Source organism: Podarcis erhardii (genome assembly GCF_964252035.2).
Source record: "Podarcis erhardii genome assembly, chromosome: 4".
NCBI lineage: Eukaryota > Metazoa > Chordata > Lepidosauria > Squamata > Lacertidae > Podarcis > Podarcis erhardii.
The window spans coordinates 39,444,466-39,460,916 of record NC_138508.1 but is presented as its reverse complement, the minus strand read 5'-3'; the positions used below and the strand labels follow the sequence as shown (position 1 = coordinate 39,460,916).

The 16,451-nt window shown below is 43.0% G+C and overlaps 1 protein-coding gene across 1 annotated transcript in view; it reads right to left on the bottom strand.

The window, feature by feature from the left end:
- Window positions 1–1,385: 1,385 nt before the first annotated feature.
- The window catches only part of CD96 (CD96 molecule), a 28,344-nt gene continuing 13,278 nt past the window's right edge, over window positions 1,386–16,451 (bottom strand). Inside the window, exons 8-13 of the mRNA XM_081859545.1 lie at window positions 13,261–13,383; window positions 12,315–12,428; window positions 9,811–9,900; window positions 7,296–7,385; window positions 3,959–4,082; window positions 1,386–2,459 (exon numbers count right to left, since the gene is read on the bottom strand). Of these exons, the coding sequence (XP_081715671.1) occupies window positions 2,288–2,459; window positions 3,959–4,082; window positions 7,296–7,385; window positions 9,811–9,900; window positions 12,315–12,428; window positions 13,261–13,383 (713 nt within the window). The 3' untranslated portion in view covers window positions 1,386–2,287. The remainder of the gene's footprint in view (window positions 2,460–3,958; window positions 4,083–7,295; window positions 7,386–9,810; window positions 9,901–12,314; window positions 12,429–13,260; window positions 13,384–16,451) is intronic.

The following is a 16,451-nucleotide window of genomic DNA, read 5'->3' as shown; positions in this document are numbered from 1 at the left end:
TTATGTATGTTGGAAGCTGCCCAAAGTGGCTGGGGCAACTTGGCAAGATGTCTGGGATATAAATAGTAAAATTATCATTATGGAATGGGATGTCCCTATTTTCCTCAAAGAAATGTTGGAGGGTATGTTACAAGTGCAGAGTCTGTATTATGTGGCATCTGTAACAGTACCAGTTCCACAAAATAAAGTTGTCAAGTGGGCATATGTGAGGCGAGGAGATCCTGCAAGTACAGAACACAGTCATTCAGGACAGTTACATCTGTGACAAGACAGCTTAGTTCTCCTAGTGCATGGGTAGGCAAACTAAGGCCTGGGGCCGGATCCGGCCCAGTCGCCTTCTAAATCTGGTCCACAGATGGTCTGGGAATCTGCATGTTTTTACATGGGTAGAATGTGTCCTTTGATTTAAAATTAATCTCTGGGTTATTTGTGGGGCCTGCCTGGTGTTTTTACATGGGTAGAATGTGTGCTTTTATTTAAAATGCATCTCTGGGTTATTTGTGAGGCAAAGGAATTCATTCATTTTTTTCTCTCCAAAATATAGTCTGGCCCCCCACAAGGTCTGAGGGACAGTGGACCGGCCCCTCGATGAAAATGTTTGCTGACCCCTGTCCCCTAGTGGTTAAAAGATTAAAGGTGATGGCCCTTAATAATATCTTCTTGGCTCCCTACTCCAATTTTAGCCAAATTATGACCCCACCTCCAGTAACTTTCTAAGAAACAGTAACTAATCATGGGATATCACAGAATATGTGGGGCCGGCCTCCCTCTGACCATCTGGAATTGGAACACCAGTAACCCTAGAAGGCTCAGTATTCTGTGTCATTTGAAAATGTGAGCGATCTGATTGAATGCCTTTATGCAAACACTTATAGGATCATGGAATTGTAGGGTTGGAAGGAGTCACGAGGGTCATCTTGTCCAATCTCCTGCAATGCAAGAATCTTTCACCCAACGTGCGGCTCGAGCCCAGGGATTAAGTGTTTCATGCTCTACCGACTGAACTATCCAGACTCAAAATATGATTAAAATTAAACTGGCAGCTGCTTTCACATTTCCTTAAAGACAAAACACTAAACCATTTCAGGGTGACTTTATCTCAAGCCTCCTAAATAAAATCAGGTAATCTATCCATCTGCAAGACTTCCTAACAGCATAAGCCTAATCGTGTCAGAAGTAAGTCCTATTGAATTCAATGAGCCTTACTCCCAGGTAGGTGAGATGAGGATCGCAAACTCAGTATCACTTTCCACCTTATAGCAAACATACATGAACTGTGGTTAGGAGGAAAAGAATAAATCCATTAATATTTAGTACTCATTTAATTTTATTTTAAATTGTATTTTTAAATTATGATAATAAACTTAGCAATCACGAGATTTGCAAACCATTTGGCAAATATTTTATTTGCATCCTACTATCAGAGCTTTTCAGATATGAAGTTCACAAAATACTAGCTACTGTTGACAGAAAATCAGAGGCAAATTCTGGTATGGATATTCATCTTTGGTTTAAATTCATACATTAAAAAAAGAAAAAGAAAAAAAAGGAAAAATGTCAAGTACTCAGCCTACTTATCTCTGTTTATATCCACAAATCACTTATTTTGAAACATATTGCATATTAACAGATTTAGCAGCTGTTTATATTCTGGGTTATGGCCATATTATGGGAAACATTTTATATGCAAAAATTAAGCCTACAGAGCCACCTTCTGGTCCTACATGGTTACTACAGCATTATTTTTTAGCCGTTTATTATCCTAAAGTGCCTTTAAAAACATACACAAGACAGTGTTTGGAAAATCAAAATACAAGGGTAATTTAAAATTGCACGAAAACTATATTAAAAATCTGATTCCCAAATGCCTCAGAGATAATTATGGCATTTTCCAAATCATGGGACAAACAAGAAGGAAGAATAAATATGTATCTGCCCAACCTTCATTTGTTTCCCTCCCCCTTTTCTTAATGGCATCTCAAAATCACAAGGCAAGCTTAGAGATAAGGAGATCTGGAAATCACCAGGCAATGATTTCATTCAAATTCTGATGTTAGTGCTTTTCAGAGACGCTGCCTTTACTACGCACTGAATCCAGACAAAGTAGAATAGATATGATATGGATGGTACACATAGCTCTGATTTATACTTGACTTCCTGCAACACAACCACTTCATGGTTCCTCCACAAGCTGCTCAACATTTGCATTATTTTCTGACCACATAGTTATGCTATATTGCAGCTTTCGCATCCATGCAGGTTTAAGCAGTCTAAATTTCCATGTGGCTCACTGCCACTGTATGCCTGTGAGGTTCATACAATAAAGACTCGTATTATCCTGGAAGGCTTCAGGCCCATTTTCCTGTTCATTGCATGATGAGTACATTCCCTCTAATTCTTGAATAGAGGTGTATTTAACTGGAGGAGGAGGTGGCTTGAAAGACGGCGGTCTGTTCAGACTAAAATGAAAAAACAACACCCGGTGTATTTAAAAATAATACGCAGCAAAACACAACAGCGACACACAGTAAGATGGTAGGGAAGGTAAACAAAATTAAGAAGGCATTGTTCTGAGGAGAAAATGGCCTCATACATAAAGTTTCTGGGCAATATACAAGGGCAGCCCCACACAGAGCAGATTACAGCAATCTAGTTTTGAGGTTGCCAATGAATGGACTACATTAGCCAGACTACTCCAGTTCAGAGAAGGGTATAGACAGTGCTGATAATTCTAACCACAAAGGTCACTTAGGTCTCTGATGGCAAAGGTGCATTGAGGGCTACCTCCAACAAATGTGCTCCTTCAGAGAGCGTGCAAGCCTTGGTCCAGTATATCTGAAGGAGCGTCTCCACCCCCATTGTTCTACCCAGACGCTGAGGTCCAGTGCCGAAGGCCTTCTGGTGGTTCCCTCACTGCGAGAAGCCAAGTTACAGGGAACCAGGCAGAGGGCCTTCTCGGTAGTGGCACCGCACTGTGGAACACCCTCGTACCAGACGTCAAAGAGAAAAACAACTACCAGTGTTTTAGAAGACATCTGAAGGCAGCCCTGTTTAGGGAAGCTTTTAATGTTTGACACATTACTGCATTTTAATATTTTGTTGGAAGCCACCCAGAGTGGCTGGGGCAGCCCAGCCAGATGGGCGGGGTATAAATAATAAATAATAAATAATAAATAATAAATAATAAATAATAAATAATAAATAATAAATAATAAATAATAAATAATAAATAATAAATAATAAATAATAAATAATAAATAATAAATAATAAATAATAAATAATAAATAATAAATAATAAATAATAAATAATAAATAATAAATAATTATTATCAATTATCAAGCAAATCTGTTAAATTAGCCAAGGTTTTTACACAGCACCACTCTTGTTGTATTCCAGTTCTTTATTGTGATGCGGCCCCCAGCTGGGGCAAGTCAATGTAATGCCTTGAAATGTTGCTGGATTCCAACTCCCATCAGCCTCAGCCTGAATGGCCAATGTTGATGGGAGTTGTAGTCCAGCAATGTTGAAGAAGGGTGCCATCTTGGCTACCCTGCATTATGCAAATCAGTGCAGATGCACTGAACATGCTCAAGTCCCACTGTGGTCAATGGGGCTCAGCAACTGCAATTTCAAGTATGCTAAATTACTGTACACATCATCCTAATCAGATTACAAATCGCAGGCCTGCATGAAGCTGCTTTATATTGAGTCAGACCACTAGTCCATTTAGCTTATTGTCCACTGTGACTGCCACCATTACCCCAGGTTTTTGAGACAGGGGTCTTTCTCAGCCCTTCCTGGAGAGGCTGGGGATTGAACCTGGCAGCTTTTCCATGCAAAACAGTTGTTCGGCCACTGAGCTATGGCCCTTTCCGAGTGCTTTCATTGGGGATTTATTTCACAACAGCACATTTTGTATTAGCATGCAAAATGCCAGGCGGGCATGTACTACTTACATTTCTCTTTGATACTGACACCATTTTCTGACTCCCAAAATGAATAAGCATGTGCATAAGAGAAGCAGAATGGCTACAACTGCTGGCCAGGGGAAGGAAGTCTTTCCTGGACTAGTTGCAGTACCTGAAAAAAGAACCCCAGCTATCATAGGCAAAAACAATACAACTTCAAACAGCTGCTTTCTCCTCCCCCATTTCTAAACCAAGGGCTGATTCAGACAATACATTTTTCTTGTCACCATGTGAGTTGTAACTGGTAGTCACAATGAGAAACAAATTGTGTGAAATTGCTGCTTGCAGGTAAGGCAGCAGCGCTTGTTCACAGCAGCTGGTAACCGAGGGGCTATGATTTTGAGGTTCCTCTAGCGGAGCTGTTAATTGAACATTCATCCTGATTTGATTGCACAATGCATGCATGACGGTTATGCAATGTCCACTATTTAATGAGCATTCCTTCTGATGTGTTTGTGCAGAGGTCATACGACTTCCTGTCAACCAACCACTATCTATTTCTAGTGCATTTCCCTGTCACTTCCCTTACAGCAAAATGTCTGGGTTTCTTTTTCTTTTTTAAAGCAGATTTGTTGTGATAGGGTACTTTAATCCTTTTTAATTTCACAAATCTGCATTTTTGGTATGCAAACGAATCCCTCCCACAAAACAGTGACAGTCTGGAGGCGACCCTGGAAGCTGTGACAGCCATATCTGTTTTTGACTGATTGACACATTAATACACATCTCAGTCCTTGCAGCTTTGGAAAGGTAGAAGTGCCAGTTAGCTCCGTGAAACAGAAGCTTGAGATGCATGGTTGTCTGAAGTACTGTCAAGATCAAGGAAGCCTTACCCTGACTGGTACAGGCTCTCCAAGATTTCAGACAGGGGTCTCTCCCAGCCATATCTGGAGATGTAAGGGATTGAACCTGCAACCTTATGGGTGCAAAGCAGATGCTCTTCCTTTGAGCTTTGTCCTTTTCGTCCCATCACCTTTTGTGATAGGACAAAAGGTTCTGTTTCTAAGCAGGCAAACCATCCCCAATCGTTTGCAGTTTCACAGTCAAAACCAGCATCTTGCAGCATGCCTAGCAAGCAATAAAAAGTAGCTCTGAGCTCTGAGCAACTAGTTCCCACTCAGGATGTGAGTAGCCACATCCTGCAGTTTCAGTCTTTCAAGGCAACTGCATGTATGTCACATCTATGTCAATAGAAGCATTTGGGAGGAGCTGTCCAAGCGCTCCTTTGCCTGTTGTCCTCTGACAAGGGGAATATAAAGGCTTTTGCTTATCTCTGCTCTGCTCTAACCTGTATTTTTGGTGTTGCCCTTTCTGCCCACACAGACATTCTCAGATGGGTCTCAGAGGAGTGAATGGTGCAAAGGGAAGAGCAAAGAACAGGAAGCTTAATTTAGTTTTGTATAGCTGCTCAGGTGGTTATAAATGGCATTGTGAGACACTGACATATGCAAACTAGTGGCTGTTACTTCTAGCAAAAGGAAATGAGGCAAATGTAAGATGTTTCTCTGGAGCACGTACCATGGCATAATGGTCACTGAGGATTTTTAATTTGAGTCAAAATAAGAAAATCAAACACACGCTCATGTCTCAAATTGTCTGTCGGTTCACTGGATGTATGTTTCAGCCTTATGAAATTGCTCTTGGCGGATATGCTTAGAGTTGCTCTGTGCCACTTTTAGGGTTTATTTGATTGCATTTACTGACTTTTGTTAGGCTGTTTTATTTGTTTTTGTTCCGAGTACATTGTTGTATTACAATTCAAAAATATCATAAAAGCTGTACAATGTACACACACATACATAATCAGTATGCATTAAAAAGAACTGACCAAGAATAGCACGTTTCCTGATTAAGAAAGGGCAATTTATGCACAGATTTATATCTAGAAAGAGCAATTTTTGCATGAGATTCTGTGCTATTCATTTTTCTGCATGTGCTCTGTGACACACATATTAGGTCTCCCAGTAAAAAAAAAAAAACTCATAAGGAGTCCCACTGCTCCTGTACCACATACACAGTCCCAAATGAATGGTTAGTACTGGTGGTGTTCAAACAGCCCACTCCATGCAGACATCTAATATGTGGCTGCACCCCCAATAGTGCACACTCTGCTGGCACCATCACCCTCTGATGTCCATGTGTGACATTTGAAGGAAAGCCGGCCAAAATATGTACAACTGTATGAGCATGGGCTCGCCATCCAGTCAGCTGTCCTGTGAACAGTTTCTAACTGAATGGAGAGCTCATGTGGGCTCCCATTTCAAACTCTATGCTTAGCATGTGGTCAAGGAAGTATATAAAAAAAGGAAAGGACCCCTGGATGGTTAAGTCCAGTCAAAGGCGACTATGGGGTTGCGGCTCTCATCTCTCTTTCAGGCTGAGGGAGCCAGCGTTTGTCCACAGACAACTTTCCAGATCATGTGGAAAGTCCAGGTCATGACTAAACTGCTTCTGGTGCAATGGAACACCGTGACGACAACCAGAGCACATGGAAATGCTGTTTACCTTCCCACCACACTGGTATCTATTTCTCTACTTGCACTGGCGTGCTTTCAAGCTGCTAGGTTGGCAGGAACTGGGACAGAGCAACAGGAGCTCACCCCATCGGTGGGATTTGAACCTTCTGATCAGCAAGCCCAAGAGGCTCAGTGGTTTAGACCACAACACCACCTGCATCCTGGATAAAGAAGATAGGGATATGGAACCCATGATACTGGAGGTGGAGACACCAGTCTCAACCTGGTCCTCCCTCCACCCATTGCATGTATGTATAGAAAAGGCCATTTGAATGCTCTTACTGTTAGATTTAATGGTGTTGTGGTGGAGAGCCAGTATGGTGTAATGGTTAGAGTGTTGGACTGGGACCCGGGAGACCAGAGTTCAAATCCCCACTCAGCCATGTAGCTCACTGGGTGACCTCAGGCCAGTCACTGTCTCCTAGCCTAACATACCTCACAGGGTTTTTGTGAGGATGCAATGGGGAGGAGAAGAACCATGTGCACCACCTAGAGATCCTTGGAAGATAAAGGTAATAGATAGATGATAGATAGATGATAGATAGATAGATAGATGATGATAGATAGATGATAGATGATAGATGATAGATGATAGATGATAGAGATAGATAGATAGATAGATAGATAGATAGATAGATAGATAGACAGACACAATCATTATCATCGAGGGTTGAAGGGTAGGATTTAAACATGAATCCCCTTCATATAATTCTCTCACCTAAGAGATACATGTTACCAGAACCAGCACTGGAAAACCTACTAGATCTGGGCCCAAATGAAGTAGGTTTAAAAAAGAAACAGTAACTTACCTGTGCTTTTAAACTGGTCCTTTATTGTGGATGAATTATCATGGCTAGTCAGAGGGGTTTCTTCAGTCACTCTTCTGGTGGATAGATCACCTTAAAAAACCAAAAACCCAGTGATCCCCACATGATATGTTACAGAAACTTTAAATTCCTATTCTGAAATGTTAACCATCTTAGCCTTTTGTTTATCTTGATGATAAAATTGTAGCCAACTAGATAATTTCCACATTGAAAAGGGCTGAAACTGGCATCAACATAAATAAAACAATCTTAAAAGCTCAACCACACCTCAATGGGTTATAATTAAGGGTAAGTTGTTTTGTTTCAGGCACTTAAATTCAGTAATGCACACACACAAAAAGCATGGAAATAGTAAGTTAAGATACCTGCCTTAACTTTTGTACATGTATGCATTAGCGCATTCTCTAGCTGCACATTTTGTGCTCACTTGTGCCTGAACCTTCATGCATCCAAATGCACATGATGCCATGCAGTTCATTTTTATGTATGTGCTTGCTCACACACAAAGGAGTGATACCAGTAGGGAGACCCATAATGAGCACCCAGTGCCCCTGCACCAGGTACACACTTCCAAATCAATGGTTAGTACTGAGGTGCTCAGGTGACCCCTTTCATGTGTACATCTAATGCATTCCCTCTTCTTCTTTCTTCTTCTTTGGCAATCACTCATAGCTGAGTAAGATTGTCTTCCATGAACACGGTTTTAGCAGTGAGTCCATAAGTGACTGTGGAGGCTAGTTCTGGATCCACACGTCCTTCCACAGTGGGGACATAGGTTTTAGGTGGGAGTTGATCCTGGTGAGGGTTTGCCAAGCGTGCCTTCCTCTTAGCACCTTTCTCCCTTTCATCCTGAGTTTGAGCGTCTTCAAAATCCATGACACCTTTGGTAAAGGCTGTTCTCCAACTGGAGCAGTCGCAGGCCAGTGTTTCCCAGTTGTCGGTATTTATACTACATTTCCCCCCGATTTGCCTTGAGAGAGTCTTTAAACCTCTTTTGTTGATCACCATCGTTACGCTTTCCATTTTTAAGTTCGGAAATTTGGAAGATGATAATCAGGCACCTGCACAACATGACCACTCCAACAAAGTTGATGTTGAAGAATCATTGCTTTGACACTGGTGATCTTTGCTTCTTCCACTCCACTTGCATCATGCAAAGTTGGAGGAAGGATGGCGGCTAACAGATTGAGGCTGAATCCTGACAAGACAGAAGTACTATTTTGTGGGAACAGGAGGCGGGCAGGTGTGGAGGACTCCCTGGTCCTGAATGGGGTGACTTTGCCCCTAAAGGACCTGGTGTGCAGCCTGGGAGTCATTTTGGACTCGCAGCAGTCCGTGGAGGTCAATTCTGTGACCAGGGCAGCTGTTTACCAGCTCCATCTGGTACGCAGGCTGAGACCCTACCTGCCTGTAGACTGTCTCACCAGAGTGGTGCATGCTCTAGTTATCTCCCGCTTGGACTACTGCAATGCGCTCTGCGTGAGGCTACCTTTGAAGGTGACCCAGAAACTACAACTAATCCAGAATGTAGCAGCTAGACTGGTGACTGGGAGTGGCCACCGAGACCACATAACTCTGGTCCTGAAAGACCTACATTAGCTCCCAGTATGTTTCTGAGCACATTTCAAAGTGTTGGTTCTGACCTTTAAAGCCCTAAACGGCCTCAGACCCAGTATACCTGAAGGAGCATCTCTACCCCCTTTGTTCAGCCCGGACACTGAGGTCCAGCACCAAGGGCCTTCTGGCAGTTCCCTCACTGCGAGAAGTGAAGTTACAGGGAACCAGGCAGAGAGCCTTCTTGGTAGTGGTGCCTGCCCTGTGGAACGCCCTCCCACCAGATGTCAAAGGAAAAAGCAACCACCAGTCTTTTAGAAGACATCTGAAGGCAGCCCTGTTTGGGAAGCTTTTAATATCTGAAGGACTATTGTATTTTAATATTTTGTTGGCAGCCGCCCAGAGTGGCTGGGCAAACCCAACCAGATGGGCGGGGTAAATTATTATTATTATTATTATTATTATTATTATTATTATTATTATTATTTTCTAATGTCCACAGGTGTTATCTGATGGGGACTCCAAACATATCCAGCTGTACACACATCAGCTCTCCACCCAATACACGGCCCTGTTTGCAAACTATTCTCAATGGAGAGCCGATACTTACATATCTGCACTCTTGTGGGCTCCCACTTCAAACATGGTGCTGAGTATATGGACAGTGAGGGAAGGGTTGCTGTGACACTGGAGGGAGAGACACCAGGCACAACTGGTTCCTCCAATACGCATTTGCTGTATGTGCAGAGAAGGTCATTTGAACATCCCTACTGCCATGATCGATGGTTATGATCATGGAGATTTGGGGAGGGGAAATTTAAGCATGAATCACCTTCCTTCAATCCCACACCTCCACCCAAGAGATCAATGGAAAGATTTCTAGATCAGGATCAAAAAGAAATGTTTGCAGCAGGATACATCTGAAAGAGAAACAGTAACTCACCTGTATTATTAAACCAGTCCTTCCCAGTGGATGAAAGAACAAGTGTAGTCAGTGTGGTTACTTCCGTCTCTCTGCTGGTGGATAGATTCCCTTTAAAAACAAATCCAAACCAACACCCCCAACATATATATATTATACTGGCTTGATTTCCGTGTTCTGAAATTGTAACAATCTTAGCACCATTATTTATTTATATGATAAAAATTTAGCCAACTGGATATTTCAGTTTTGTAAAAGGGCTGCTGTTGGCATCAGCATCAAGCAAAACTAAAACATTGGTTAAATGATGAACTAGTGAGTGGAAGATGTCACTCACTGTGTTGTATCTCAGGGTTGCCATATTTTAAAGCGTGAAAATACAGGCACAAAAGTTGTTGAGTTTTGTTTTGTTTTGCCAAAGTTGTTGCGCTTTGGGCAAAATTGAATAATAATAATATTTTGGAGATATTGTTAAGAAAAATCAGCAAAAAAAAAAAAAAAAAAAAGGACACAGGTTGCCATACATCCAGATTTCCCCAGATATTTTTGCCGATTTCCGACCACACACTGCTTCCGACTGCAGTATTCCACTAAGCCCGGGATATTCCAGACATATGACAACCCTATGAGCAGAAGTGATGTACATGGTGGCTTTAATTATACATGTTTACAATTAAATTGCAGACACACAGATATTTTTGGATATAGTTATAACAGAAAAGCAAATAATGTTCTAGCATTCCTCTGCACATGTCATAAATATATGTGGACATATCTTCACTTAGCCCCATATCTGAAAATAACCTTTGTTGTCTGGGCAATTTCAGACATTGTGGAACAGGACGAGGGAGGAAATCTGTGAGAACTGTCCCTCCTTTCCCCAGATTTCCATTATAATATCCAAAGCTTCTCCCTCCGTGGTGAGGGCACTGAGTTCCCTCAGAATCTGCAGCTCTTGCACCTCTGCATTGGGGAGATTTGAGCGAATTTAATTTCTTTTCCAGTGATCTATTGCAGCCCATGTATTTGGGTGGGTGGGTGAAGGAGGAAAATGGTATTCTTGTCAGACCCTTGCCCTCCACACTTCATCCGACACTTCTCACTCGTGTAGGAAACAGTTTGGGAGCGAGCGATCAATATTAGTTTGTTGGATCCTAATTGCGTGTTATGTATGTGAACTTTTAAGCAGAATGACGTGCCACAGGGAATAGCTTTTCGCAGCTTGTAAGTCAAGCAAGCATCCACAGCCTGAAAGAGGAGCAGCCTGCTAAGCGTGTTAGACATGAGAAATGATTGTGTTAAGAGAATCGTAATTGTGAATAGCAAGCACTAACCCTTAGGCCACTGGTTAGAGTCTTCCCGGATTAATGACTGGGAGCCTTTTTCCAGGCAGCAAGACAAGTGACATTTCAGTCAGAGCAATATGGTACAGCTAGGAGGGTGGAAATCTAGCACGAGTTGAACTATTGAAGGGCAAGTAAAGGAGGAAAGGTAAAGTTACATTATATTAAGATAAATTATAGGATAAAAATTGGGAAGGATGGAAAGGATTTGTTGAAATAGCTAATCGAACTAGAATACAAAAAAGGGAGGTGTGAGGAGGTCAAGGAAACAAGCAAATGAAAGATAAGTTATGGGAAGGTTTGTTGTGTTTTTTTGTTTCTATTTTTCTATTTTTCTGTTTTTTTACAGGTTTGTGTTTAACTTGGTGTGTTTTCTTTTTCTTTTTGTAACCTTTAAAACCTTAATAAATATTATTTTTTAAAACAAAACAAAACAGGGGGCTCAGAGTGTGGGTGAGCCCAGAGTAGAAGGCAGAGGTGTAGTGGGACAGAGACAGGCATGGATGAGCTCCTGCCACTTAATCCACAGCAGGGAGGAGGATATAACCTTCTGTGTGTGAAATAAATGAGTTTTTCTCAAAGAGAAAGCCACCTGATAAGGTAAACAGAAGAAGGGGTTGGTTGTATCTGCATGCCCGGCTAAGGGTTATATTGCCACATTTAGTTTGATAAAAATAAATAAATCCCAAATTCCCTGTCTTATGGGCAACCAAAATGTCACAAAATAGGGAGCAAAGCTCTATCATCTTTCTTCGATCATACAGTTGTACCTTGGTTCTCAAACGCCTTCTGACTCGAACGTTTTGGCTCTTGAATGCTGCAAACCCAGAAGTGAGTGTTCCGGTTTGTGAACTTTTTTTGGAAGCTGAACGTCCAACGTGGCTTCTATGGCTTCCGATTGAGTGCAGGAAGCTCCTGCAGCCAATTGGAAGCCACGCCTTGGTTTTTGAACGTTTTCAGAAGTCGAACGGACTTCCGGAATGGATTCTATTCGAGAACCAAGGTATGACTGTATATGCAAAGGGATTGTTTGCATTTCTCTTCACTTCTGGAACTTTCATTGAAGCTAACTTCCCTCTCCCTCTTTCTCCCCTCCCCACCAAACCAAAACAACTGGTCTCTGCTGGGCAATGGGTCAGCACATCTGGCTGTTAACATAAAAAGCTACTATAGGCTACTTACTTTGTGGCACTGCAGAGTAACTGGAGATCTTAGTAATGGTGTTATCTTGCAGGTTTGTAGTCGAAAGTCTGGGCTCTGTGGAAAACAAAGTGTCTTTAAGGTCCTTGTTCAAAGTGTTGCATCAATGCTTTGTTGAAGAGATTTCCCATGGGACAGGTCACAACGCTAGTGAAAAAGCTTCATTTTGTGGGGATACAAATGCCCTGTTCATTCATTTGAACAACATGCATGGACATGAAGTGTGGCTCGAGTGGGGGGGGGGTGTGTGCTGTGCATAGCAACACCAATGCCATGTTCCTGCCACCTCCAACTCTGAAGGGGTATTCTTCCTGCATTTGGAAAATGGACTTGGAATCTTCCACATAAACGCAGAACATACTTAAAATCTTCCTGAGCTTCCCTTTAGCCTCCTTGCCCCTCTCCCCCACTTCTTCTGGCTTCTTCCCAATTTCTTCTTCCTCCTCCCTCCTACTGTAGGTTCCAGTGCTTTTTTCCCCTTAAAAAAATATTTAGGGCGACTCTCATTTTGATTCAAGAAAACCACCATTTTATAGTTCAAATCAGGAAAAATAAAAACAATAAATGGACACTGGAGGTAGCAATGGGACTTATGATTTACCGTGCTAGAGAAGAAACTAAACATTTAATTTTTTTTTAGTTTCTGCTCCCATTAGATTCACAAAATGTTTAGGGGTACGCGTAGCCCTGCGTACCCCCAGAAAAAAATGCACTGGTAGGTCCCCTCCCTTTCTCCCGGCCACAGCTTTCTCAATACCTCTTGCCGAAATTTTACGGAGTCCATGTTTTGAAGGATGACACATTTCAAAGTCTTATTTCAGACATTTCTATGGGAAGAGGTCAATCATCCTTGACATCTATCTGGGTTTGGGGAGAAAAGAAACTGGCTCTCTGACACTGGCTGCAAGCTTGAGAAGGAGAGACGTACAGTGATTAACACTCCGTGTCAAAGTGTCTCTTAGTGCCTGGCGCACAAAGGATGTTCCTATGGAAGCTAAGCGCCGAACAGCTGTCATTCGGATTATCTCACTGAGCAAAGTTGAATGGGAAACTTTTACAGTGAAAAGAAGAAGGCAAAGGGAAGTTACAGCTTTATTAAGGCAAGCAGGGGATTTGTCAGGCAGCAAGAGCAACAAAAGCACTTTGCAACCAACATGACATTTATGAACCATGACATGGGACGTCTAAGGAAGTCGAGTGCCCTGTTCAATTCGGCAGTGGAGATATTCCACACACACAGTACAGATAGTCATGTTGAGCAGTGCCAGTCAATGAAGTGAATAAAGAAGGACTTCCGCAAGTGTTTTCTCATATAACATTGCTGCATACAAAAGAGGAGCCTGTATCAGGGCCCCCTACACATCAACTAGATAAGAGAGCATACTTGAAAGCAATTGAGTTTGTATTCAGGTTCATGTTTTTAAAAGGCAAGTACATGTTGACATTTCAAAGGAGCATAGGAATCTGTTTTATACTGGATAAGGATCCCTCCTTGTTGTCCTTCCACTGGCAGGTGAAGACTTTCTTGTTCCAACAGGCTTTTGGGAACTGCCTGCTTTTATTGAAAGAGCTGGGGCCATGCTGTTTTTATTGGAATTATTGGTATGTTTTTAGCATATTTTGCACACACACACACACACACACACACACACACACACACACACACAGAGAGAGAGAGAGAGTATATATATATAATTGGTTTTTATTGATTGTTTTTTTCTATGTTTTTAGTGCTTCTTATTTTTATTGCGTAGGGACGCAGGTGGCGCTGTGGGTTAAACCACAGAGCCTAGGACTTGCCCATCAGATGGTTGGCGGTTCGAATCCCCGCGACGGGGTGAGCTCCGATTGCTTAGTCCCTGCTTCTGTCAACCTAGCAGTTCGAAAGCATGTCAAAGTGCAAGTAAATAGGTACCGCTCCAGCGGGAAGGTAAACGGCATTTCCGTGCACTGCTCTGGTTCACCAGAAGCGGCTTAGTCATGCTGGCCACATGACCCGGAAGCTGTACGCCGGCTCCCTCGGCCAATAAAGCGAAATGAGCACCACAACCCCAGAGTTGGCCACGACCGGACCTAATGGTCAGGGGTCCCTTTACCTTTACTATTTTTATTGCAATCCACTCTGAGTCCCACCAAGGAAAAAAGGTGAAGTATAAATATATAAGTGCATTGGGCCATCTCAGGAGCTAGAGCCAAGCAATCAAAGCACAACATGGTGTCAGTGAAATCAATCCCTTATTCAAGAAACCAAAACAGCACAGGGCTAGTGATCCCAGCAACTCTTCCCTTGCTTCCCCAGCAACAAGGAAGTTGCGACGACTGAAGGTCCCCACCTTCCCATCACTTCCTAAGGCTCCTCCTCTCCAGGGTCTTTCCCAAGCAGTCATAAACTGTGCCTGCACACAACCCCCCTCCGTTCTGCCTTCTTCATTTCTTTGAGTTCTAGGAAACTGGGGGGGGGGGGAGAGACAGAGCTAGTCACAATAGGAGGGGAAAACTGCCTGGGTTTTTCAGCAGCTTGCCTCTCTGTCTCCTGGCCCTACTCCCCTCCAGCCTCTGCTTCTGCCTCATAGTCTGAACTGCCCTTGCCACAGCCTCTTCCTGCTCACCAAATCTTGTTACCGCATCTGCTTCTGATACCTTCTCCTCCCAGTATGCTTCTTCTTCTCCCTCTGACCACTCATTGTCATTCCGCCACCACTCCCCTGGCTCTGAGCCCTCTTCCCCTTGGTGGTTCCCCAGCTGATGCCTTCCACCACTCCTCAGGATCCAGCCAGTCCATGACAATCCATCTACCTCAGTATTATCTACACTCAAGGGCAGCAACATTCCTGGGTATCAGACAACGCATCTTCCCCATCCTATCTTGAGATGTCAGGTATCGAACCTGGGACCTTCTCTGTGCAAAGCAGATGCTCTACCACTGAGCTCCATCCCACTTTCTCACAGGCATTCATGAAAGAACTTAAGAAATATTTTAGAAAAAGTTAGCTTGGCAACAAATGCGGCTGCAAGAAAACAAGCTCAGGAGTAGGTGAACCTGAACTAAAAAAAGAAAAGGAGAAACAGCCGACTGCTGCCCTTTGTCAGATGTATGAAATCCCATCATGATGCGATGCTGTGCCTGTCCTACAAGGAAATCTGAGCCAGCTCAAGACAAATGTTCAGCAAACAGCTGATTTGGTGCTCCATCTGGACCTCGGCAGCTCCTAATGTAATTTCACATGTGCACAATGGCTCCCAGGAGAGATGGATTCAGAGAATATTTTAAGAATCTCTCAGATTGCATTCCCTTTTGGGCTGCATCACTTGGCTATGATGAAGTCACTTCACTGCCGGTGCCTTCTCTGCTTATTTTACGAGGCGGACTTAAATATGTATATTAGAGATTTGGCAAATAAAAATGCTGCAGATGAACAGAGGAAGTGGGTTAGTCTTTTGCCAAGTGACTTGGCCAGGGAAGGCAAAATGAAGAGAAAAACAAAGGAGAGGACACAAAACCACCCTATAAGAACTTGGAGAAACACACACATAGATTTTATGCTGCTTCATGTTCCCCTCTCTCCTTCTCTACCTTGAAAAATCACATTCCTATATGTAGGAGCAGATGGGGGAATATAAGGAGAAGGGAGATGGTGGTTGAGAAGATTTGGCAGTGGTGGTAGATTAGCACAGGGATGGGGAAACTCAGGCCTGAGGGTTGAATGCAGCTTTCCAGGCTTCTCTATATGTCTCCCAGAATCCTCCCCAAACCATACCCCCTTCTGCCCAGACCAAACTCCTGCTTTCCACACTCATTGCCTGGCTAGATTGCATCTTTGAACTTTGCTCATGCTTCCTGATTGCCTGGATGGGGGATGGAGAGAGGTATGTGAGTCAATCAATATTTTGCTTCTGGCCCCTGCCCACCACTGACCTGTGGCTGCCTGTTGGGAGGTTGGCTAGAAAGGAACTGCAGCTGTTTGGCTGGAAAGAGGTCCTCAACTTGAGATCAGAACATTCCCCCTTCCTCACATGAGCAGTGTGTAAGAGCAGCTTGAGAACATATTGGGATACTTGATATTTCTTTGGTCTATCGAGGTGCGAATCAGACATTCTTCAGTCCCTACGCAACACCGG